This window comes from Cenococcum geophilum, assembly GCF_001692895.1.
Source record: "Cenococcum geophilum 1.58 unplaced genomic scaffold K441scaffold_92, whole genome shotgun sequence".
Classification (NCBI taxonomy): domain Eukaryota; kingdom Fungi; phylum Ascomycota; class Dothideomycetes; order Gloniales; family Gloniaceae; genus Cenococcum; species Cenococcum geophilum.
In genome coordinates this window covers 280,269-307,698 of record NW_027137650.1, presented here as the reverse complement: position 1 = coordinate 307,698, position 27,430 = coordinate 280,269, and the positions used below count along the sequence as shown (strand labels likewise).

Below are 27,430 nucleotides of genomic sequence, written 5' to 3'. Positions count from 1 at the left end.
CTTACTTAGTTAGTTAGCGAAGCATCTACATATAGCTCTAATAGGTAAGCTTTATCTTATCGCTCTTACGTATACCTATAAGCTCTCCGGCTGTCTAATAACTAAACTTAGTAATATTACACTCTACTATAGAGAAAGAAAAAGGGGGATAGTTTTAGAATAGGCTGCTATTTACAACCGCATGTTTACTTTTAAATCGTTACTAAAAAAACTAAAGGTCGATATCTACCTAAAAGATTATTACGGAAATATATTATTATACCTCCTAGTAGGGTAAGGAAAAACCGTTTTAATAAAGCTGCTTCTTAAGGCGGGAGTAAATGTCTTAGAGCGTAACATTTCCGGCTTTACGCTATTATATTTTGCTACCAGACGGGGATTTACAGACGCTGTTTAACTTCTTATTAATAAGGGCGTAGATATCTCCGCTAATTAGATTAGGGATTTAGGGAGGGACTTTTAGGATATAAGCCTGTTTAACTAAGGCGTTAATATACTACTGCACTATACGGCCAATAACGGACATATAGACGTGCTTCGGTTACTTATTGAGGTAGGTGCTAATGTTAACACACTAAGTCAGCGTAGGCGTATAGCGGTGAGTAGCGTAAGTGTTGTTTTAGGTATAGCTAATATTCTTAAATACCTTATAGAGCTTAGGGCTCGTACTCCTCCTATAGTGAGAGTATTAGCTTATATACGCCGTTTAAAGGAGAATTGGATTAATTAAGTAGTGTTATTATATCCGGAAATAAATCCTTAGTCTATAATATTCGAAGGCTATTTTTCCGCGTAGCGTAAATATATATTAGCTGAGTTTAAAAGGCCCTTTAGAGCAGTTTCGCTAATATTTAGTTCTTACGCAAGTAATAAACTAAAAGGCAGCGTTAGCTAATAGTTAGGATATAGGAGAAAATTTCGGCAGGGTCCTTAGCGTAGTAGCAGTTTTACTAAAGTAGGAGGGCGAATCCATTAGCTAGTTAATATAAAAGTCGTATTTATTTCGGTCCTTTAAAAATAAGGCATATTTAAAAATAAATTATCCTGCGCTCTTTTTATGGAATTTACTATTAGTAGGAACCCTGACTATTTTTAGGTAGAATATACTTAAAGAGATATATAGGCAAGTCTATAAAGGCATCTCTTAATAGTTCTATTAAAGTATCCTATATAGATACAAAAATATCTAATAGTGCGATCCTATAACTAAAAACACTTTAACTAAAGCATAAAAGTAATAAAATGCTCGTAGACCGTTACTAATATTACTTAAAGCTGACTGTTATTGCATTAGTAAAGTATAAAAGGTTTATGCGCATTACCTACTTACTATTAATGTCCCCAAAGACTTAACCTTAACCCTTATACTTAGGAAGATAGGAGCGCTTATTCTTATCCTTAAATATAAGGTCTAAGCAGTTCTCCTCATTTAGGGGCGTTAGAGGACCATCTTCTAGATTATTAACGTAAGTAGGCGGGTGTCCCTTATTTAACAGCCAATAGTTAGGAGTGTCGTAGCCCTTATAGAGTTAGTAATAAAAGTTATAGGCTAGCTCTCGCGCTTAACTAAGAAGGTTACGTCTTAGACAGTCCTATGGAAGATAAATTGTCTCCAGAGGAGTGCTTTATCCTATATAATAGAAAGGTCCTAGAGAAGATCTACGGAAATGGACAATAATATATATATTCTCTTAGTCTTTTAAGCTATAAAATAACAAATATATAAATAAGAAGAGCGATAGTAATAGCTTTAATAAGGAGTTTAAAGAGCATAGTAAATTATTCAGTAGATAAAATTATTTAGATATTGTCCTATCCTGTTTTTATATATTATTATAGGTATCTGGCTTAATAGGGGCCTTTCTTTCGCTTACTCCCCTAGCTGGTACTATTAAAGTTGAGGTTATGTCTCTAAAATTAGTTTTCTGTTTCCTAATTTACGATTCTGTAATTTATAAATCTAGATCCCGTTTCCTAAATTACGGTTTTAGGATTCGCGAAACCAGAAGAGGGATCGGAAAAACAGTTTCTCCATTCTACTCTCTCTAAATAGCGTCAAAAGGTTACCTAACTTTAAATCGACACGAGAGCTCTTTATGGGGTTGACTAGCTAGTGCAGAGATGCCATCTACTTTCCTAGGTTTATTCAGCCTAGATAACTCGCCTACCCTATTTTACATGCGTTTTACCAAAGGGTGCTGCCTACGCCTTAGCCGCTAGCCATAAGCCCCTGCCCAAATCTTAGTAAAACTTCACTTTATACACAGTATAGTCGCTTGCAAAATCGGCTTCCGGTTTCTACACTTTAGAAACAATGTTTTAGTATACTTCTCCCTGTAGGCAAACGCAAGGACAATTGAAGATTAGGCGTAGAAAAGTTAAGCCAATCCGACGTGGCTTAGACTGAGGCTTCGTAGGGCTTAGTCAAATACTAAGCCACAATAACCGGTTTTAGTTTGTTCCGTAACGCGTAAGGCTTTAATGTAGTGGGGCTCTTATATAGCGAGGCTAAAAGGGCTCCCAAAAGTGGGTTAACTGGGGTTAGTTATACAAGCGCCTATATACGATTACGTGGCTAGTTCTGAAACGAGCTAAACCTAACATGCTTTTACAGCGGTTAATCGACCCGTTTCCTGAAATTAAGATCTAGTTTCTTAAAAACGGATCCGGTTTTCGGGATCGCGCCCCTTTTATAGCAGTTAATTGGCTATCTCCTAGAACTAGAATTAGGACCTTAGCTTTAGAATCGGATTTAGTTTTAGAATTATAATTTGAGCTAGAATAAAAATAGCCCTGTGCTTACTCTCTTCTAAGACCATTAAGCCGCTTAACTTAACACTATCCCTTAACCCGCTGGGCTGCGTTAAAAAGTTATCGATAAGAATTAGCCAATTAGGTGGTTAGCCTTTGTTCTAGTATTCTAAAGTCTAAATCTTTATCGATAAGCTCTAGACACCAGCGGGTTAAAGGATACCTTTTTGGCCGTGTTTGGTGTGTTTGGCTTAGTAGGCGTTCTTGATAGTTAACTAGCCTGTTTCCCGAAAATGGAATCGGGATATAGTCTCTAGTCTTTAGAATCGGACCCAGTTCTTAGAACAAGATTTAGTTTTCAGAGTCGCAACTTAGGCCGACATTAAGGGATATTCTATATTTACTCTTAATATTCCCACCTTATTAATATAAAATTCAGAGTTAACCCATACCCTAGTTACCCTAAAAAAAGCCAGAGAGCTACCAAGTCATTAATTATTTATTATAGTTATGTGTTTAAAGTAAAGATTACTATTGAGATCAAAGCGAGCCGTAAATGAGAATTTTTGAAAGCAAAAGGAGACCTTCTTAGAAAAGGCTAATAGATTAAAGCGAAACTTTAACGTAGATTGCTATATCCTAATACGGCGCAAAGGTCAATTTTATATTTATACGTCTACAAATCAACCTTTATAGCCTCCAAACCCACAAGACCTAGTAGGCCCTCTTTTCTCTATTACTATATGGAATATACTAACTGTTTTAAAGGAAAGAATCTATCTTATTCCGGTTAAGAAGACTCTAGCACATTTTAACTAGGTTAAAGAGGATAGGTTAACAAAGGTTAATTCTAAGATATTGGGATCGGAGTCTTTAATACCTTAAATTTAATTCTTTATAGAGGACCAATTAAGTTACCAGGCGGCTAACTCATTACTACTAAGCATATAAAGGTGGAGGACTTATTAAGCTTGCTTACTATAAGCAAGTCTCCGACTTTAATCCAATATGTAAGAATTTATTTATTTGCGTTTAGATAATAACGAGAGATTCTTAATATAGAAGTAACTATATAGAAACAAAATACTAAGCTAAGGAAATCATAATTAACACTTTAATTCTTAATAAATGCTATAAGAGATAAACGTGATTGCGTATAGAAAGTGACTTTAGTAATAAGGATTAAAAATAGGGCGCAGAGACATTTAGTAAAGAAAGTGGCTTTAGCACTAAGGATTAAGAAATAGGGGCAAACAGCAATAAAGAGATAACGCTATTACGGGTTCCAGATTATTAGTAAAACCGTTTAGATATTTCTATTGATCCGCTTCGCCTAAATCGCTAAGGCATCCGCTATAAATAAAACTCTCCCCCATACGCTCTCCTGTTATTATTATTATCGCCGCTATAATATGGCCTAACACTTACCTAATTATAAATAGCTTTTCCTTAAAGAGCAACGTAGACGACAAGAAGAGCAGCGTAGACGAGAAGAAGTAGAGCGTGTATAGGAAGAAGCAGAGCGCGTATAGGAAGAAGTAGAGCGCGTATAGGAAGAAGTAGAGCGCGTATAGGAAGAAGCAGAGCGCGCCCGGGAAGAAGCTGAAGAGAAAACCCGCAAGACAACACTACCCGAGTTTCTTAACGCCTGTCACGCCTATCTCTACTTAGGCCTTACCGTCCAAACTAATATGACGTTGTTAACATAGGGTAACCCTACTAATGCGAATAATAAGATTCGCCCTAAAAGAATCTAAGTATAGGAGGATTTTCTAGTATAGCAGGAAGCTATCTGGAACGACCTTATAGGATTAGATTTTATGCTAGAACAATACTTTACTTCGCTATACATATTAGAAAAGTCTAGGGAGACTATCCGCTAAAGAATAATAAGTTCTAAGCTAGACTTAAATTACTTTTAGCGCTACACCATTAAGGACTACATATTATTAATTATTAAACAACTTTATAATAATCCGACGCTTTAGCAGAAGTTCCGCCTAAAGGGGTTAGTAAAATTTAAAAATTATACTAATACTCTTAGCCTAGAATAGTGGATAGAGGAGGATATGTAATAAATAAGTATATCTGGGAACTAGTAACGGCGGTTACCCTATCTCTAAGCCTAGGCTAAGCGGATAAAGCCGCCAGACGAGCCTAGCGTGGCCGAGCCTACGGCTGTGGCAATGTTAGAATTAGCAAGGTTGTTACGTCCTTGTGTAAATCAGTTCTGCGTATATAATACTTCTAGCAAAACTTAGAACACAGAGCATTATATTACTACCTTTATTATTAAGTATAAGGCTCCCTATAAACTAACTTTTGGCTATATCTATAAGGGTCTTAATAACATGGAACTTAAAGAAATAGTCCGCTGCCGCGAGATTAACAGCCTATAAAACCACTTCCGTCGCCTAGTCGCTGCCATTATTACTTAGGCCTTTTCTTATATAGTCTAGGCTAGACTAAAGTATAGGTGCATTTATACTGGCGAAGCATTTATCTTTCTATAAGTGCCCTATAATCCTAAGATAGTCTACTATTTCCTATCTGTCCCTAAGGGTAATGTTAGGGAGACGACTAGATAGGCACCAGATTTAGATATAGGAAATTAATTATATCTAACCACCGTTAGATAGATGCTAGCATTCACCCTTTAGGCGCTAAAGACGCCACCTTAGAATTAGAATTAGCGGACTAACGCGGCCGCTTAACTAAAAAGCTAGAAGGTGATCTATAACAATCTACTAGATATAATTCCTATATATAATACGCCTTTATTAGAGTACCGGGCACCTAGGCAAAACGATTTTCTTTATATATTACCTATCTAGCTCTAACCTAAAGTAACGTTAACTAGTTCCCCTTAGTGTTACCTATTATAGAATTGGAGTGAATCTAGTGATAATAAGTTTAATCCTAATACTCTAAGCCGTCCATTTTAGCAATCTTTACCCTAGCTTCTACCCTAAACTATAAACCCTACTAGCAGATTATCTGGTCGCGATTCCCGCCATAGAGGTAAAGGTGGGCAGTATTACACCCAAAAATGTCTTCTTAGCTTAGTAGAGGGGGGTTTACTTAACAAGACGTGTCTAAACGTGCGAGATTACGGCGGGAGCCATTATTGGATTAACTAACCTACCTTCCTTAATCTTATGCGCTAGCAACTCTTAAAAGATCTAGATACTAATTATAAGCTGGTAGGCGTATATAAAGCACACGGGGCTTTGTTTAAGGTTAGGTTGACGTTATACGGATATACCCTAGCCGCGAAATGCACTGTTATTAACTTCGTCGGCCACCTAAATTAGGAGGCCACTATTTACGAGCGCCTCCGTCCGATCCAGGGTATGTATATACCAGTATATCTAGGAAATATCGATCTTAACCGTCTGTATTTCTATGACGGTATTATAAAGATCGTTTATATAATATTCCTTAGTTTTAGGGGGAAACTAATCTCTTAATGTATTAACGGTAATAATAGGCTATACCTGATAGAATAGGTTAAGCGCTTAATTCGGGCCGTCTATTGACTAGGAGTTTTGCACCGAGATGCGATGCCTTATAATATGCTTTGGAATGCAGAGGTTAAAGTGATAATAATTGACTTCGAACGGGCCGAGGTTCTAAAACCGCGGGCTGTGCTAGGTATTATCTTACTAAATTAGAAGAGAAAACGGGTACCTAAGGAGGGTCTAAATAAGCAGCCGGAAGGACGTGATGAATTTATGCGGGAGATGTAATGGGCAATAGTAGAACTCCGCGGGTTAAAATAGCTGGGGTATTTACCGTATTAGTGAATTAAACAGTCTTTATAGCCTTTAGACCCAGAGGCCCTTATAGGCCCCCTTTTTTTCTATTATTCTATAAACTAACTTCTATTTTAAGGATAAATACTATCCTCTACTAGTAAAGAAGACGATAGTAGAGAGCGACTAGACTTAAACACGTAACAGGGAAACGTAGTTCTGCTCGCTTTAGACGCTAAGCTTAGTTAAATCTACTAACTTATTGCTAATACGGCAAACACTCGCCATAAAGGGCAGGGCTAGTTCTAGCTTAAATTTAATATATAAATTTCCTTTAATAAGTAAATAATATAATAACTAAAGAGTATACTATTTAAGCTAACAAATTTCCTCCTTAATTCTGCAGACTTCTCTATCCTTAGGTTAAGCGTGCCCTTTTCCTCTTTAATACCGTAATCTTGTTTCTAGCCTTTGTAACCCATTTATCTCTATAATCTAAAGTTTCATTACTACCTCTCTTAAGAGTGTGGATTTTATTTTAAAACCGCCTAATAGAATTTCTTATTTCTTTCTAGTTACTTCTTAGGCTGTTAATCTAATTATTAACCTTCCCTAAATAACTTATAACGTAGCAGTTACTATTCTTAAGGCTATTAACTTTTCTATTAAGTTAGCTAAGCCTATAGCTAAGTTAGTTAATTAAGCTACCTAGTCTTTTTATTGCCCCTAATAGAGTAAGCTAGGGGTTAATAAGCTTTATTAGAAAGAGTTACTAAGCGGACTATATTAAGGCAACTTCTTTATCTTATTAGTGCGGGGTAAGCATTTCCTTATAGTTCCTTCCGCATTAGCCTTCTTATTCTCTAAATTATTCCTATATTCCGGTACTAACTAGATATTCTAATTATATTAGTAAGCTAGCGAACGGATAAAACTATAAGGAAGCAACTATTGTATACCTGCCCTACTGTATTAACGGCCTTATTAGAGCCCTTAGGATTAGAAGCAAGTAGTATATCCTAGCTCCGTTAGCGGTATCCCGTAAAGGTTTTAATATTTAAAGCGCACCTTAATCAGATATAATATAGTATCCTCTATTATAGCGTCCGAGTCGCTTATTATTAAAGAGATAAGGCAGCTAATAGTTTAAGTGTCTTTACAAGAAAGTAAGGAGGGATTTCCTTAAAGGATACTGTACTTAATATAGGTCTGGTTAAAGGATATAAAGGCCTTTTATATCCTACTCCTCTCTACTACTTAGCTAATAGGAGAGCTAATAGTAGGCTCTACTTTAACTACGCCTTAAAAGTTAAGCCGATTTACTAACTTAGGGATACTAGTATAGCATTATAAATGCGCTTTAATATAGCCACGATAGGAGCATAATCCTTCCCTATCCACACCCTACTTTGCTATACCTCCACATAAGGGTTATATTAAACGACAAGGGCTAGCATTAGCCCCTTTCTTTTAATCATTCCGAGATGGCGATATAGAGGCAGCTAGTTAAGCGTTGCTTTATATAGCAATGCCCATCTAGTTGCGTGGCTTCGCTTAAGCCCCATTACGCGCCTTAATACAACTTCCTATCTTAATAAATTAATAGCTAACGAGCCTAGCCTAAGGTCGATATAAGGTAAACAGGCAACTTAGCTTTTAGACAGCCCTAACAGTGTAGGGCCCTAAGGCGTTTACATAAAGTTATAAACTAGAACCAGAAGCTAATAATAAACCCCTAATAACGCCTTACCTAGTAGGAATAGCATTATATAATCTACTCCTGACGCCCACCCTTTACGGAGCAGGACACTGCTTAAGTAGTAGACTTATCTTAGCCAGTTAATCTTATATATTTACTCCCTATCTATGGCAAAGGAGCTATTAGTACGTTATAGGGTGGTTTAATTAGCATTTTAGCTAAGCCCTCTATAAGCGCTCCGCCTTATATAGGCGGCATAATAACTTATATTAATCTGCCTTACGTTAAGGTAGGACTTATATTTAAGACGCTAAGTAGCTAGTACTTAGAAGCACACAGACTTATACCCTTATTTATACATTCTACTACTCTTAAGCACACCCCTTTTATAAAGGATATTATATTATATCAAACATTGCTAAAGAAGTTATTACTATATTCTATATCCCCGACAACATTAATTACAACTTCTCTTTAAGTAATATTACACAATCCCCAAGTACTTACGAGTGCAGCGTTCCTAAATCGTCAGCTAGCGAGTAGGAATTCATAGATAGAGAAACTGACTTTAGGGGTAGCGACGGCAACCTAGAGGCGTTGGCTGGTACGGAAAATGACTTTAGTAATAAGGATCAAGAATGGGACGCAGAGACATTATATAATAGGGAAAGTAGCTTTAGCACTAAGGATTAAGAAATAGGGGCAGACAGCAATAAAGAGATGTTAGTCAATAATGAGGCCAATAATATTAACTAAATATAGGCGACGATTGAATATAGTATCCTTAACTCTATAGTCTTAAGTTTATAAGTGCAAGATATAAACATAAAGAAGAGTTCTAATAAAAGTTGGCAAAAGGATTAAACTTTTACCCTATACTACACCCACCTTAGCCTCTCTTCGCTTAGCCTATCGCAAAATAAAACAATATTTTACTATTCCCACTATAGTTTCTACCTGCTTAACTTATAGCGAGCTATAAAGCATTCGCGAGGATCTAGGCCTTTCCTTAGATAAACTTATTTACTATCTTAAAAGCGATAATAGAAGGTAAATCCATGCCGACGACCTGGGATTTTTTGGATTTCTTGCGGACTGGGAATATATATCGCCTTAGCGACTAAAGGTCGTGTTTAAGACTAAGGTACTTATAGATTTATACCTTAAGGATATAAACATGTTATTCTATAGTGTTTTCTTTTTATTTAAATTATTTCTCTGCTTATTATACACAGCGGTTGTCCATCTATTCCGGTATAGTGGGGAGGGGTAGTTAGGTTACGTAAGGGGGCTTAGACTTATGGCTATACTTATAGGACTGTTTACGTGGGAACTTCTTTAAGTATGTGTAAGGGGGTTTCGGGTCGTTGCGAAGTTTATAGGGGTCTTTATATAGGAACTTCTTTAATGTTTTTAGATCTATCCTTATATATTTCTTTTATTTCTAGTTTTAGTATTTTATAAATATTTTGCGTATACTTTTAAGAGCTTTAAAGTTATAAGAGTTCGGATACTGTTGGCTAAAATAGTATATAATGCCGCTAACAACCAAATATTTGGTTTGGCCCTAAAGACTTAAAATAAGGGGAAAACCTGTCCACTCCCGCTATGCCTTAAATAGCACTCTTAATCATCGGAAATGTCTATACTTTATCTACCTATTAAATTAATTCTTAGAATAGCGGGATATCTTAAACACGTGTGCGACATTAATGCTCTCGTCATTATGGGCCATTACTTCTATTGTATACTAAATAATAAGCTTTATAAACGCAGCAGCAGCTCCGCAATGTCCTAGGCGGCGAAGTTCGGGCGGACTAGCACCGCTTAAAAGGCCGTTCTATTCATTAACGTTAATAATCTTATTAAGCCCCTACTATTAGCCGCTGAGAAAGGCTATATGGATGTAGTTCGCCTGCTACTAGAATAGGGCGCGCCTATTAACGCACTAAGAGAAGGCGAAAGCGTGCTCTCAGAACTTTCGTGGAGAGCTAACGTAGAAATTGTTAAACTACTACTTGAGTATAGGGCCGAAGTTAAACCTACTAATAGACGCATCCCGCTAAACGCAGCTATTTCTTATGGCCGAAAAGAGATTATATATATACTATGGGACGCTAGAGCATAACCAGATCGCTTTATATAAGAGGCAGCTATATATAACCCAATTAAAATCGCCTTTATTCGACTGTTATTTAAAGAAGGCGTTAGTCTTCGTAGAAAGGACTTTAAGCCACCTTGTTTTGGCTCGCGACTTCGCCCAGAATAGGAAAAGGTCATTATAAACCTGCTACGCCGCAAACAAATAAAAAGAGTTGGTAAGTGCTAGGTTGAGCTGGATTCCTGGGCTTTACTTATAGCATGCGCGTAGTTTCGAGATTCGTATTATCTATATTCTAGAAATCACGACCATAAAGCTAGCGAGCCAATAATTACGGTTAGCCATAGACTAATTAACGCCGCCTATAACTTTCCAATAAGTGCCGGAATCCCATAGGTGTACTGCAATTTTAGCCTACACTACGTGCTCTTAAGAGAGGTGTTTATCGGCGGACGAATAACTAGGAGTATTATTAACTGCTGCAAGTCGAAGTCCGAGAGAGCCAAATTTATATATTTTAGTGGTTATAACTTTTTAAGAGTAGGTTCAGTTAATCGCTTTAGCTTTAGGATGAATAATTAACGAAGATATGCAATATGTTAGCGTAGCTTGGAGTCGTCTCCTTAGTATATTCTATATATGCGTAATTAGGTCTACTTAGTTTCCTTTCCTCTTTCCCTTCCTCTTACTCTAAGTCTTATACGCTAGCGCTGTTGAGGCGAACGCTATCTCTAGTACTGCTTAGAGGATTGCTACCGTTACCCTCTATATTTATAGCCCCTGAATATTATAGTTCTTTGTGGACTAAGGCGGGCACGTAATAGAGGATTATTGCTTACCGTATTAATGTCTGCACTAAAACCCCAATTATGTCGCATAAGAGGTACGTGGAAGCTAAGACTATTGCCAAGTTTTATATATAAGCGAACTTATATTAATTATAGAGCATCTAAGGCCTTAGTCTCGGACGATAGTTTTATAGCCATCCTAGCTTTATTATAGTGGCCCTTTAAACTCTTTTAAGAAACAAAAATAAACTGTTAACCCGCTTGTTCCACTATCCTTTATAAAACTTTCCGTAATAACGCTAGGGTCCGCTTACCTCCTAATAGCTCTAAAATATACGCTATACCTAAGAATAAAGAGGGAGCTAAGATATCATTTAGGAGCAGACTGCATTTCTTAATAGTTTAGATATTAAAAAGGTGTAGAACGGTGCTTAGCCAATTATTAAATAAGTATAGTTAAATGTCTCTCAACTAAAATACCGTCTGATGCTCTCCTTCTGTACTTTTAATGGACCCTCTAAAGGTGGATCAACTCTCCCTTAACGGGCTTAGCGTGCTATACCCTATATAACAGAAGCTTTCCTTCTTACTTAAGAACGGAGGTTAATCGATTTCTTCTAAAGTTGTAGTTGGTGATTAATAGTGGCTGGCTTAGGTTGTGTTATAATCTTAACGATAGCGACCTTAGTGGGTTCCAGTGTATTTAGCAATTAAGCAGCTAAAGGGCGCTTTTAAGGGTCTAGAGCAACCATCAACTTTAAGTCACTATAACCTGTTGTCTTTTCTATCTCTCTTATAATATTAAATAATTTATCTTGCACCTTAATATGTTCTATTTTTAAGTGAAACCCTATCTTATCAATTATATCGAATATAGTAATAGCAAGCGACCATATATCAGCCTTCGGTGACTGCTTATTACGGCGAAATACTTCCGGTGATATATATAACTGTATACCAGCAAACGATATTACCAGTAAAGCTTTATTATATAATCTAAAGTCCCCTAACCGGAAGTAATAATCATCTATAGTGACCTTATAGAGAATATTTCTAGGTTTAATATCTTAATAAATTATAGAATTCTAGTTAAGAAAGTCGAGCGTGTAGAGGATATATTTAAAGGCAATCGGATAGAACTTATTATTTTCTAGGCCGCGAAGTTCTTCTAATAAACTATCCATAAGTTTAGTAAACATTTTGAGATTAATATACGTTGTCTCGTGCCATATATACTTAATAATGTGCGGCTGTGATAGATATTAGTAGAAATATTTCTTTTAAATATCCCGATATACTTACGTAAGTAAGACGCGTAAGGGTCTTAACCTCCCGTTTAACCATGGTTATGTACTCGGCCCTCATTTTGGCTTTAAAGGTAGGTGGATATATAAAATGCTTATATGTAATATACACGCCTGAATCTATATTAAGGGCTTAAAATACCACTCCAAATTGTCCTTTACCAATGCTGTATAACGATTCATATTGTATCCCAAGGCCTTTGTTTACTGGCGTATAAATTCTTATTAAATGTTAAGATAACGGGATAGTTAACGCTTTAACTGTCCGCGCAAGCATAGGGTCTTCGGCCCGCTGGGAGAAGTCCCTAAGTTATGTCTTTATTTTCCCCACAACGTCGTATCTAAGCCAGAGCAGCTTAAACTGGATAAGTGTGGAAGACATGCCACCTATTCCAATTTTAGTGTTTTTGGTAGGAAGTAGGATAACCTTACGCTTGCGACTAGCCTGGAACGGCGTGGAACGCTTACCTAAGACCTAGGTAGTATATTGGCTGCTACGGTCCCGAAGAAGAATAACTCCGTTACGAAGAATATAGAACTCGCACTACAGCTTAGAGATTTATAGTTCTTGAATTGTTATATCGCAATTTAAGCGGCTAACTATAGCGAGACACTCTAGGGAGCGTGAGCTGAGAAGAGGGCCGATATTTAAGCCTAACGTACTATCCGGCAATTAAGAGACGAGATATTGGTTGTGTTAATCTTTAATAACTTATTCGGCCCTTGAATTTATTGGCTTTAATATAAATAGCGCTGACGGCTAAGGGGCTGGGTACTGCGAGGTCATTGCAAGGGAGGTTTCTCAGTTTAATAATTATAATGTAAATGTTATCTAGATTAAGTACAATGCTACTAGTTTTCATCTATAGCAAGAACTCTCTTGTCCTTTATTGCGTAAGAAAGCAACACAGCACTAATATCTTAATACCAATAAAGCTGATAAGGTGTCTAGTTTTAACACACGCCCAGACCGGCGCGTTTTAGGAATAAAGATGAAGGTAGGGTTGCACGGGATTGTAAGGAGGTGATTCGTTTATAAATGATTTACTCGGTCCTGACCTAATAGGCTACATTAGTGGAGGTGCCTAGGCGCGTTAACCTACACGCCCCCGCCTTCCCTAACATTACGCCTACTAAGGTTTTTGCTTGCCACTTCGTATACTTTTTATAAACTATTCCGTTTCCCCCTTTATTAACCTTTCTTTTATTAACAGCTATAATATCGCGTTCCCTTACTAAAATTTAATAAGCCCTTAAAGCAATTAATCTAGCGGAACTTAAGCACAAACAAAATTTTATTGATGACCCGCCACCCCCGTATTGTTTAGAAGAATCGACTTAAAGCCCTAGTCCTAAGCCTATGTATAGCGTTGCACCTATTTATTAAGAGCACAGGCGAATACGCCCTAATTAGGTATTTAACCAACACTAATATAAGGAGGAAGAACGGCTTCGCAATAATTATATTAGGGGGAAACTCGGCAAAGATCGTTTGGATATCGGGTCACTGGCAGCTAAGAGAGTAATAGACCAATGGAAGGTCAAAGGCATATAGAATAACAACTGGGGTATAAGACTAACAGCTATAGATCAATAGAAGGACCCGGAAGAAGTAGACCCTCTACCTATGGCCCTCCCTTAATAAACGCATAACCGCCTTAGGCGAAGAGTTAACTAAATGCGCCGACCACATTCCGATACGTACGCTACTGCTGGCTAGCCTTATACTATAACGCACCGCTCTTGGGTCGCTAAAACTTGTAAAAAGCCTAAAGGTGGACGAAAAAAGGACGCTGCTTAAGCCTCCGCTCTTGGAAATTATATAGCGTATTCGGCGATCGTTAGACAGAGCACTCCCTTAATAACTGCAGCTCCGGTACACCCTCCCCTTTAAAGGAATACGCGGATCTCTAAAAAATAAGCTCGGGAGCGCAATAAAGTTATGGGGTGTAAGAAGCCAACTAAACTATTGTTATGCTTTAAAGTTATTAGAAAGTGGGGCAAGCCGCGGCGGTAAATTAATACAATTTTATTACTTTTCTAAAAGATTTCCTATTCTCTATACTGTATTTTAGCTTGCGATTCTAATACTATAAAATTTCCCTACTAAGCTTGCAGTTATGATTTCTTTAGCTTAGTTTATAATGGTGTTAACTTGTATATATCTGCTAGTTAAAACTCAAGGTCTACCAGCTTAATTCCGTACGCCCTATTCGCTAGGACAAAGCCTTATACTTAATTTGGGCAAGAATGTGCTAGAGCGATACGGGTAGAGCGACGGTACGTAACTGTAGTTAAGCCCTATATTAGCGGGCTTATCCTTAGTCCTAAACCAAGTAATTATATGGGGATAATATAAATTAGGGACTAGCGAGCTTAACGAACCCAATTAGGCCAGTATACCGCGAGACTAATAAATAGGCAAGTAGCCTTAGTTAATAAGAACGCGATAATAGAACGGGAATGACGAAGTGCAAAGAGCGGATAGACGAAGATTGCTTACGGATATAGTGTTAAGTTAAGGTCTCGAGCAACTTAAAATGCTAGGACGAAGCCTACGGAAACTAAAGGTACGGAGAAGGAGCCTGCAGAAACTTAAGGCGTGGAGAAGGGGCGTATGGCCAACCTGGCGTCGACGTACAAGAATTAAGGGCGGTAGAAAGAGGCTAAAGAGCTATTTGTATAAGTAATGGAGACAAGAATAAGGGTGCTTGGGGAGGAGCATCTAAACACGCTAACCAGCATAAATAATCTCGCATTTACGTTTAGGCTTAAGGCCATAACGACGAGGCTATTTATACGCGTTATGGTAGAATACAGGATTAAGGATATTTGCTATATAAGCGCACAGTGTACAAGCTATAGTGTAATATTGTTATCTCTTTAGCTGCTTTCGTTAAGGTCTTACATAATAGCTCTTTTGCTACTGCAGTGCCCATTACTTTTCTTAGAGATAGCACCTAAAATTCCTCTAAATGCCCTTGTTCCGTATGCTGCTTAGCTCGCTTCTTAGCCTAGTAAGCCTTTCGCCTTAACTCCAGAACCAATATAATTAGGAGCCGGGGTGGATAACGTAGGATAACAATCGTGGAATATATAGTGGAAATCCGCATTACGACTGCGGAGTAGTAAGCCGATAAGACCGGGCTAGTGTTAATAGCTTTAGGCCTAAGATGGCTTCTAGACGTATACGGCTAGATCTTGCAATTATTTGGAATTCTGCGATAGGCAGATTACTAAAGAGGTTAGAATATACCCGTCTCTCCTAGGTCGTATTTACTTTCAACCATAGCTGCTTTAAAACCATATATATATATACGCAGCAAGACTAGTTCTATTCTTTAAGCTATCAATTCTCTTAGAGGCGCTTTTTATACGAATACTCTTACTCCTTATACAATTACTATTAGTCGTAGGTCTCTACTATTATTATAAGCTCATTATCTAAGGAGTGGGAAAGTATTCTTAATACTAGTATTTAGAAATAGGATTAAAACAGCTCCTATCCCCCTTTATAATTTATAAGCCTAATAGAATAGATCCGTCGAAAAATTATCTCCTTGGTTTGTAAATATCGACGTCTAAAACCGATTCCTTTCCTAAACTCGCAATCCTCCTTCTAAAATAAATTCCCTGCTGCCCGCTAGAGCCGAGATACTAATAAAATACCCCATGTATATTACATGCGTGTCTCTTAAAATGTATAATGCCCTCTAGTCGCATTAAACATTCGGGATAGTAATATTTAAACTCTCTCTAATCCTCGGGCAGTTAAAAGTGGGTGTCTATATACTTATTAAGGACGTCCTTTTGCGGTATTTTGCGCATCCGCCTTTTATATATAAATTCTTCGTTACTAATATAAATGAGGCATATTGGGTGTGGAAGTACTATGGGATATTAACATAGACACTAAGCGGTCTTAACTTCATCGGCTTTTGATATGCCTAGTTCTCGCGTTATAGTCTCGCCACCTTGACTAGGGGTACTGTTAAAGGCTATATAACCGAGAGTTGGGTCATCCAAGATATTCTTTTACTTATTTATAAAAGATAAATTATTGCTATTAAAGATAACGAAGTCCGTCTTCTTTCGTTTTAAGGCTTTACGTTAAGAGGTTTCTTGCCAATAACATAGTCGAGCTAGAGTATAGACGAACTTAATACGATCGTTACCATTTTCTAAGGGCTTAAAGAGCATACTAGTAATAGTGGCCCGCTCTTGAATTTCAAATTCAACTCTTGGTAGTGTTAACACTTTAGTTAGCGCCTTCCCACTAAGCTGCCTGGCTATCTTAATCGTGTTAATTAAATCGTAGAAGTCACAAATAGCCTTATTCAATCGTTCTTTGCGCAATCTTTAATATGTTATACCAATCTTCCGCTTAGCATCTTTATATTGCTAGTACAAGTTAGTTCCTTTAGCCTTAGTAATAGGGTAAAAGCCTACGCTATTAATTTAGTCCTTATATTCTCCTTATTTACTACAAAGCGTTTTAAGCTTAGGGTAGTTCTGGAGCTCTTCCAGCTAGTTATTATTAAGCTCTATAGGTGCGCGTCGATCTTGTAATAGACCTATTCTTGCGACGGATTTGATAAGGATATCTTATAAAGGACTTCTAAAATAGATGCTTTAGTAATTATGCGCAATATGCGTTAGTATATAGTACTTTTCGTATATGCTACCGAGATGGCCCATAGTCTAGTTCCGCTCTTTAGGAGTAAGAGTGTCTATAGATTTTATAATATTAGCTAGAATAAAGGAAACTAAGAGCTGATAATAGAGCCGACCTACCATTAATGTTTTGACCTAAAGCCCGTCGCAGCTAGTACAACTCTAGTGCTTTTTTAAAACCGGTAATAAGCCCTAAGCGTACAAATATGTTACGGTATTTTAAGTATAGAAAGGCTTTGTCTTTTAGAACGTCGACACCCCCCGTTATATGCCTAACGTCGCAGAAGAATGGCTGATTTAGTACTTCGTCCTTCTATTTAACGTATAGTACGTCGCGGTACGCTAGTGCCTTAAGTTTAAAGATATCTTTAACACTTATAAAGTTATCTCTAAACGCCTCCCAACTAATACCAATAGCTAGGATATACGAAACAATGCAGAACGCTAGGAGTCCTTTTAGACGGAAAGTGAACTTCTTTCTACAATATTTAAAGGGTTAGTAAGATAAATCGCAGCCTAGATCTATTGCTTAGCTTACGGTCTACTATTCTTTTTCTTATTCTTAATGTGTTCCAGGTTTACATTTACCATGATTGTGCTCTATTTAGGGTGTTTTTTAATATAAACGACTATAATGTTAATATCTTTAAACCACAGTGCTTTGTTGCTGCCTTTAGCACTAGCGCTTTCAACAAGAGCCTCTGGTCTCGTGGCTGTAGCTGCGCTAAGTAGAAGAAGAAGCGAAATTTGGACTCGAATAAAGCCGTAGAGAGGCTTAGTATCGTCTACCTAGAGAGCGTGGAGGATAGCGTAAAGGTCCTAAACGTATATAGCGTGCTTTTCCTTTTCCGATTTATTAAGCCCAAGACTAGGTATCTACTACTATAGTTATTAGTAAACAAGTTTGCAAGGAAAGAATAAGTTTAGAGAATATATATTATAAATATCATCTAGGACATTAGAGTCCATTCTATAGTTTGTTAGATCCCTATAGCATAGGCTAATTCGTTTCTAGTAGCATCGCATTAAGCTCTCCTTCTTAATTCGGAAATGTTTTTTGCGCCATATTAGATACGCTTTAAATACCTCCGGATTGCATTCACGTAGGTGGTCTTTCGGAGATTTTTTGGTCCTTTTTTTAATCTTTTCGCAGTACCTATTTCGAGCTATTAGAAGATGGTGTGACGCGAGGTATACGTAGAAGATGTGTCTTACCTCTCCCAGATTTCGCCTTCCCTCTTCCATAGCTTCTTTATTTGTGGGGTATGATTTGGTTTTACTAGCCCTTCCTTCTTTAATTAAGCAATATCCTTTAGTATCTCTTCAGCTTCGGAATCTAAATCTGCGTCTAATTCGTCGTCTAATTCGTCGTCTGATTCCAGGTCTAAACCGAGATCAGGGTCTATACAATTGTCTGTTTCAATATCCGTATCTAGCTTAGTATCTAGGTCGGAGTATAAATCAAAGCTTAAATTAGAACATAAATCAGAGTCAGAGATCGAGTCCGAATCTAGCTCTGAGGTTAGGCCTATATAGGGAGGTAGGTGCAGTTTAATTTAAGGTGGTTTTATAATTAGCGGCGCTAATATCCAGTGCTCTTCTCCTTTTCTCCGTTAGAGGTGAAGGTGGAGCTAATAATTAGATAACCGCAACATCGCTAGGTCCGCATCACTGTGTTAGTCTAAAAGGCAGGCAGGTAGCTGGCATCGAAATAGAACAGGAAATAGGTTTAAAAGATAAATGTTAAGAAGTAAGCGGGATTAGGATTAGAGAAGTAGTTGGTTTATAGAAGGATAGGAGAAAAGCGAGAGGCGGCTATCGCTTTAAGTAGACTCTGGCCTTTAGGCAGCGTCATGGGCTATGCCATAGTTAGATTAACATTAAGCGTTAGTGAGCGTTGGATAATACGGACCGCTCCCCTATAAGGCGATCAAGGGGGGGGCTTATAGGCTAAGCGAGTAGAGCCTCTTTTAAAGCGGCAATAAGTTAGGGCTTAAGCGAGGTGGAAATGCCGCCAAAAGCGGCGGCCAAACACCCCCAAAAACGGATGCATTTTCACCACCACATGTATTTATAAAGCAATAGTAAGTAAGAAGGATTGATATTTATTACGCTAGTCAAGTAGTATTTATATATAGATGGCAGCTATAAGAGAAGAGTTGCTAGTGTCGGGAATGAGGCAAGCGGTCGTTATATAACGCCGCGGCACTAGCGTGGCGAGGAGTCTTAGGCTCCTCGCCCTTCCTCATTCTAATTAATAAGCTTTATCAACCAACATCACTGTAACCCTACTCGAGTAGTCGTTATTGGTGAGTCACCCTGTGTGACCAACAGTCATAGAAGTAAAATACCTTAGACTAATTATTACTATTAAGGGTGTTTGTATGGACCCCAAGAAGGTATATATAATTACTAAATAATAAACCCCGAACTGCATTAAGGACGTATAAGCCTTTCTTAGTTTCGCTAACTTCTATTAGAAATTTATATATAACTTTTTAGGCGTAGTAGTACTACTTATAGCAATAATGTGAATAAAGGGCCTTTCTATAAAAGGAAGAAAAACGCACCTATACTTTACCTAGACGCCTAAATACGAGAAGGCGTTCTAAGACCTTAAAAATGCCTTTACTAAAGTACCTATCCTAGCTTACTTTACACTAGGATAATAACTCTACCTTAAAACTGACTCCTTAGACCATATTAACGCAGGCGTTTTTTCTTAGATAGGTAATAACGGTCTCCTTTACCTAGTCGCATTTTACTCGTCTAAGCTTATACTATAAGAGTGTAACTATAAGATCTATAATAAAGAACTCCTTATAATTATATAAGCGTTTAAAGAATTCNAACTAGAACTNTCCTTANTANAGCCTAANTAGCNAACTAAAGTCCTTANNGACTATNNNAANCTTAAGTACTTTATAACTATAAAGTAGCTAAACTAACGTTAAGTACGTTAGAACGAGTTCCTCTCTGGTTTTAACTTTAAAATTGTATATAAACTAAGAGTATAAGGTACTAAGCCTAATAGCCTAATACGCCGCTTATAAGACCTTCCTTAGTCTAAAGATAACCCCTATAATTAGTTCTAACAATAGATAATCTTAAAAGCACGAAATTTGGCCCTAGGTATACTACCTATAATAGAGCTAACTATACCCTAGCTTTATACTATAGAACTAGAGTTATCTCCTAAAATTAATAAGCTTATTACTATAGTATATAACGCCTCTATTAATCTATTACTGTATTAGCTTATTGCTATAAAGACCGCTAGCGCCTATATACTGCCTACTAACCTTTAAAGCTTAGGCTAGATTAATATAGCAGCCTTAGAAGTAAAAGAGAATAGGCTCTATTATAGAGGCCGCCTATTTATCCTTAACTTAGAAAATCTATAATGGTAACTAATCTAAATGGCCTACGACCTCCGATTAAGTGGCTACCTAGGTAGAGGAGGAACCTACGAGCTTTTTAGCCGATATTACTTCTGGCCAAAAATAATAGACTTAGTTAAACACTTTATAGGCGCCTACTATGGTTATAAGTGCGCTAAGGCCTTTAATATAAAGTACTAAGGACTACTGTACCCTCTATTAGTACCTATATAATAATAGGCAGATATTGCTATAGATTTCGTTATTAACCTACTACCCTATAAATAATACGGCCGTACCTATAAAAACATCTTTATAATAATATGCTAACTTATAAAAGAGCGCCACTACGTCCTAACTAAAGGCGTAGCCGTTAGCGACGTTACTAACGCCTTCCTCTGTAAAGTTTATTAACTATATAGGTTACCTAACTTAATTACGTCCAACTAAGGTATATAATTTAACTCCGATATATAGAGACGAATCTACTAACGCCTTAGTATCTCCGTTAAGATATCTATATCCTTTTACTATAAAACTGCTGGGTAATTAGAAAACGCTAATGCCAGTATAAAAGCGTACCTATAATAGGTAGTCGCCTATAGTTAAGATAACTGGGTGGATTACCTCTTACTAGGTAAATTCATAGTAAATAACTACGTCTTAACTACTATAGGACTTACCCCGTTCTTTACGAATAAGGGTTATTACCCCTAATCCGGTATAGAGCTACTAGAACCTATTAATAAGAAACTGCTATATAGAAAACGCCTTAAGATGCTACTTGCCGACTAGTATATAGACCGTATAAAAAATCTACTTAACTACTGCAAGGGAGAAATGGCCTAGGCTTAAGTAAAGCAGGCCTACTTTGCTAACTGTTATAGAACGCTACTACCGGAGATGCGTGTTGGCAACTAGGTATGGCTAGATATATATAATATCTCTATATAGAGGCCTATAAAGTCACTCGATTATAAGAGCCTCGGCCCCTATTTAATTAAACGAGTTATTAATAGGGGAGCCGTATATAAGCTAAAACTCTTACCTGCCCTAACTACCCGTAGAATATAGCCTGTATTTTACCTATGGCTACTATACCTCTATTAGCTTAACCCCTTACTAGGGTAGATATAGCCTAAACCCCTACTAGTATTAATCCAAGATAAGAACGAAGACGAGAACTATAAGGAGTAGATTGTTAAATAAATTATTAACTCTAAATACTTTGGTAAAGGTAGAGGACGACGGCTCTACTATAGAGCTATATATATAGGATTCGACATAAATTAGCCAAAATGGTAATTATAGGAAGACTTTAAAAATGCAAAGGATCTAATTAGTGACTTTTACTACGCGAACCTATAGAAACCGGGCTTAAGTAGAGACTTTATACCTAATCCTTTATAGAAGCCCTTATAGAGTTAAACCGTTATATATTACCACGTAAGGGCAAATTGCCGTTAGATTGCCGTTAGATTGCGGTAAAGTGTAATTACGTAACCGGAATATTGTTAAGATGTCTAGGAACTTTAACCGGCGGTTAAAGTTATCTAATTAGTTGGATTCTTAGATGCTAAGCCCTATTATATAATATTGTTTTAAGCCTTTAGTAATACCCCCCTTTTCTTCTTTTTTATACCTTAAGTGTCCCTTTTATATATATATAGTAACCACAGCGTCGCCAGAGCTCCGCCTTTATAAGAGGGGGGGTAGTGTTATAGAACCCCACCGCAGGGGCCTCTATAGGAGAGCCCCGTGCTCTCGCGTATACCTCACGTACAGCTTATGTTAGCTACGCGTAGGTATATCACCTCCTTACGCCCTCGACCCTTACGATCGATCGCGCAATGTCTTGTAGACTCCTCAAATACATACGCTTTGTAGCCACTGCCCCCGTCCCGTGACAAGGAGGGAGCTAGTGTAATAATAACTTACTAACTGGCTTGTTAAATTGTAGGGGATTATATAAGAATTACCTCCTTACTATTATTATTATAACCTTAAATAATAAGCCTTGATTTCTTAAATAGGGTATTAATAGCTTTACCTTTAATCTTATTAACTATTCTTAACTTAAAAATACAAACTTTATTAAACTTAATAGGGTTATACTTCTTAAATTTAAAGACTCCTCTTATAATAAGACCATCGATTTCTTACTTATTAGATGCTTAAAAAGGAGCTTTATAGGTTATAATACGACCTTTCTTTTAGAGCTGTTTTACGAGCTTAAAGTTAGCCTTCTCCTTAGCTATTATAAAGGCCATTAATAACTTAACTCTATTCTTAATATCAGCAATAAATTGCTCTTTAAAATTAATAAGATGTTAGTAATTATATAATCCCTTTAGGCGACCTTTACCGCGTTATAGTTGCGGTATATCTACTATAATTATAGTCGCCTTTTAGAGTACATTAATTATAATTCTCCTTTAGGGTATCTTTTAGAGCATCCTATAAAGGCTTAAAACTATTATCTTTATAGTAAGGCTTAATAATAGTTAAATGGAATTAAGTGGGTTTATAAGGCATCTAAATAGTATAAGTTTAACTATTAATTATAATAAGTTAATATAGGCCTAACTATCCTCCCTTTTTACGCTATACGCGTACCTTAGACTAGAGTAGTAGATTAAGCGTAATTAAGGTATTTAGGCCATTTCTTATTTCTAGTGCGTTGTTAACCTAGTATATAGCGTAGAGACGTCGCACCTCCTTTATTGCCTTNTAAATAGCCTTAGCTTATTATACAATAGAGGGAGATAGTAAAGAATTATTAGTTATTTAAGGGTAGGCGCTAAAGACTAGTAGTATAGATATAAGTTTATCTAGGCTAGTAGAATTATTAGTAGCTTTAATAGCTATTTATAAGGTAAGTTTTTTACTAGCGTCCTTTAGTTNTAAAGAGATAATCTTATATATATGGCGTAATAGCGCGTAATATCGCTTTACTTTTCTAATACTATTATATACCTTAATAGGGACTTCCTTAACCTTAATTACTATTACCTTTATCTATTATTAAAACTCTATAGATAAAAAGTTCTTTCCTATATTATAGACGATTTAATTAGGGGGTCCTAGGTAGATATTAATCTAGTATAATTAAAGGGTATCCTATACGTTNCTAGCTAATATATCCNTTAANAAACNTGCGGCTTNNAAGGAGGTTAANAAGTTAATAACTTANAGTACTAGCTTGCCGCTAAGATATATAACGTTAACAATAATATAGAAGTTAAAGTTATAGTTATCTTTAAGGGTAAACTTAAATTGGCTAGGGGACTTCTGGTTATTTAGTAGTAATAGTAATACTTTATAAGATGCTTAATTGCCTTAACCTTAACTTTATAGCCTACTTACTAAAGAATCCTAAGCAATTAATAAATGGATAGGTGGCTAAAATAATAGTGTAGTTAGCGTAACTCTAACTTAGTTAAGTAGCTTTAAGCAATACTCTTTTCTAGTTTATAAAGGAGCAATTAGGGGTAGCCCTATATACGCATAACGGGTACCTAACTATCTCCCTAAATAAGTATATTCTTAAGGTTATTAAGCTTAACGCTTAATTTATTTATATCTCTAATATAAAATAGAAATAGAGTATTTATAGGAATAATATAGAAGGTAATATACCCTATAGGGGTTTAGACCCTAATTATACTAAAAGAGATTATAATACCCTTGCCAAAACAAATTATATATTGGCCTACCGTTAATTAGTTAATCTAAACGGAGTTATTAAGCTGCTAAAGAGCTTAAACTTCAGGTTCTCCTACTATAGATACTCCTGTGGCTTTAGTATCTAGTATAATACTATAGAAGACATTTGCTAAGCATCTATTATTAAAGGAGAACGCAGAACTCTCCTTTAGTTTATTAAAGATATCCGACTTCGTAATAGAATAGAGTGTAGATTAGTTATTAAGAACAGCGACAGTTTGTAAGCCATTTACCTCACTATACTTAGTAAAGTATTAGTTAGGAGAGTAGTCCTTAATTTCTATATCTATAAGGAGCTGTTTGGTTTTATTAACCTTACCCTTAAAATCTTTTATACCTTTATATTAAACTAGGAAGCTTTAAAAGTAGGCTATAGTAACCTTATAATTTCTAATATTTCTTATACTTTAGCGAAACTTATTATATACCTCCTTTTATTTATTAAAAGAATACCTAGTTAACTAGCAATTTGGCTTTTTATAAACGTAGCACTTTTTTTAGTAATTACCTTAAAATAAACTTCCATAAGGACCTCTATAGTTACCTTATAGTTAATATTAATTGTACCCTTTACTATATTCCCTACCACGGCCACTATATATTTAATTAGTCCAGTTATAATTATATTAGTTAGCTAGGTCAATTAAAGTAGGTTAAAGTTAGGCGTTAAATTACTATACTTTTTAAGAGTGTAGAGCAGCGCTAATAAAAGATCTTAATTAAGTATATACTCCTTTATAAGTATTTATAGGATTAAAGAGAGTAAGGTTATATTCTTTAATACCTTAGCATACGCTAATAACTTAATTATATAGGCTAAAGTCCTCTTAATATAATTTAGATAGACTACGCTAAGTTATCTAAAGTTAATTAAAGAGCTTTTAAAGATAATTAAGCCGAGGGATACCTAGGTTTGTAGTAATAATTCTTAAAAAGGTAGTCTCTCTTCATTCTAATATATACTGCTACTTATTCTCTTCTATTTTAAAGTAGCATCTTAACTTATATATTATGCGGTTAAAATTAAATCCTTTTCCTACTAAATAATTATAATAGAAGGTACTAGCTCGGCCCTTAAGTATAATAGAATAGGCGTTGTGGTATTAATTAGACTCTATTCCTACCTTCTAGTAATAGTTATAAAAGATACGCAATTTCAAATTAAGAATATTATATAATTCCCCGCTAAACTTCTTCTCCTAATCTAAATAGAGTTTTGTAAGCTCTATAAGTAATTTTAAACTACCTCTAATTTAAGATTAAGATAGAGAAGGTAGAAGTTACGTTATAGGCTGTAGTAGGGATATAGGTCTGGTCGGTAAAGTCTAAAGGCTATTAAATTGCGAAGTAATAGGATCCTATACCTGTTCTTATTAGGGTATAATATCTAACGTTAAAGTTACGGGTTAAATTAAATATAGAGGAGTTAAAGGCAGAGGTAGATTTATCTCTAAAGGTATATTACTTAAATTTTATCGTAAGTCAAGCTTCCTTATAGTGCGTAGTTAGTGCTTAATCTCTTATTAAGTCTATTCGTGCTCTTTTTTATATTAATAACCTGCTCCTAAATGTTGTCTTTAATAATACCCCTATTTATAGGTATAAATACTTTATACTCCTATATGAAGTTACGGAAGCCTTATATAATATCCTTCTTTATAGAAGTCTATATTCCCTTTATCTATTTAATAAAGTCCACTTATATAGTATTATAGTATAGTATTATTATATTTGCTATTTTTATAGTATACTATATAGTATAATAAGAATCTGTTTAAGTCTTGCTAATTAATATCTTTAAGGTAAGTTATATCGGTATTCTATATCTTTAGGTTAATGTTATTCTCGTACTTCTTTAGATAGGTTAACGCTATAATAGCGGACGTACGTAGGTGGATTTGGCGGCTAGTAGGGATTAAATTAAGTTAGTAGATTTTTGTAAGAATCTCATTAATTATAGGAAGAATGAGGAAAGTAAAAGTTATTTAACGTGTAGTTAGGTATTAATTGTGACCCTATAATCTATAAAGGTACATAAAGGGTATTAAGGTAGTTATTTAACGCGTTTCGGACGTTAATTTAGGACCTTAGGTTTAGTAACACTTCTAACCTAAAGTACTTAACCAAATCTTTGTAAACGCGGTTGTTCTATATAATAAACGCAACTTAGTATCTCCTAGTACTTAGTAATACTTCTATTACTAGTTTTCCGCAAGTTTAAGGTAATATAGTATCGCTAGAATCCATTCCATATAAGCGTATATGGCACCCCTATATAAGACTATCTCTTCTATTCGAAAACCTAGCTACTCTATAGTTAACTATATATTTAACCACTAATTAGTGTTAGTTATATAAGGTAACTTACTAATAACGACTACTCGAGTAGGTTATAGTAATGCTGGTTAATATATACCTCTTTATTAGAATAAGAGAGGGCGAGGAGCTTAAGGCTCCTTACTATATTAGTGCTGCGGCAATATATAACGACCGCTTACCTCATTCCCAATATAGTTAAATTATAATATCTATTAAATTTACTAACTTTAGCTCTTTTTAATAACTCATTTTATATATTATATAATTCTAATAATTTAAATTCTAATAAAATAAAAACATTTATTTTTAAAACTAGTATAATTATACAGTTAAAAAAACTTCTAAATAATATAATTTTATATATTTTATATAGTTTTAAATAAAAAATTTAAAGTATATTAACTGTCGGAACACATGACCTAAGGCTAATATCACGTAATGTCGTAATCGTAGTCTTGTTAGGTTGTATGATCGTTGTTTTTTAATCGTACATGAAGAGGTGCAATTTAAGGGGTTTCCTGAGCTCGCTTAGCTCACGTGATTGCGACCATAAATTCCTGTACGAACTCGTTCAGACATTAACTTTAAGCTATTATTATAATTATATATTTGTTTTTTAAAATATTAATTTAAATATTAAAAGTTATTAAAACTTTAAACCTTTAAACCTTTAAATATTATATAAAATTAATTATAAAATTAGTTAATATAAAACCTATTATTTTATTTAGTATATTTTTAATTAAGTATTAATTAATAAAATTTTATAAATAACTATATTTATATATATAAATAAAGCTTAAATATATAAAAAGTAAATAGTAAATAGTAAAAAAATAGAATAAAGAGGTATTTAGATTTCTTATAGTCTTTTTTATTAGGTAAAACCTAAGTAGATAGTTATATAGCCGTAAGGTATAGGCGACCCTAGGG

The 27,430-nt window shown here is 35.7% G+C and overlaps 3 protein-coding genes across 3 annotated transcripts; 1 reads left to right on the top strand and 2 right to left on the bottom strand.

Annotated features, from left to right (window-relative positions):
- Positions 1-11,825: 11,825 nt before the first annotated feature.
- Positions 11,826-12,161, bottom strand: K441DRAFT_595390 (uncharacterized protein; the record flags this gene model as incomplete). The annotated part of the gene is made up of 1 exon (XM_067644987.1): positions 11,826-12,161. A coding segment is annotated over one exon (336 nt), but the record flags the coding sequence as incomplete, so codon positions are not given.
- A 2,923-nt stretch (positions 12,162-15,084) lies between these two features.
- Positions 15,085-15,285, top strand: K441DRAFT_595469 (uncharacterized protein; the record flags this gene model as incomplete). Its single annotated transcript, XM_067644995.1, has 1 exon — positions 15,085-15,285. A coding segment is annotated over one exon (201 nt), but the record flags the coding sequence as incomplete, so codon positions are not given.
- A 1,223-nt stretch (positions 15,286-16,508) lies between these two features.
- On the bottom strand, positions 16,509-16,718 carry K441DRAFT_595533 (uncharacterized protein; the record flags this gene model as incomplete). Its single annotated transcript, XM_067644999.1, has 1 exon — positions 16,509-16,718. A coding segment is annotated over one exon (210 nt), but the record flags the coding sequence as incomplete, so codon positions are not given.
- Positions 16,719-27,430: the final 10,712 nt, after the last annotated feature.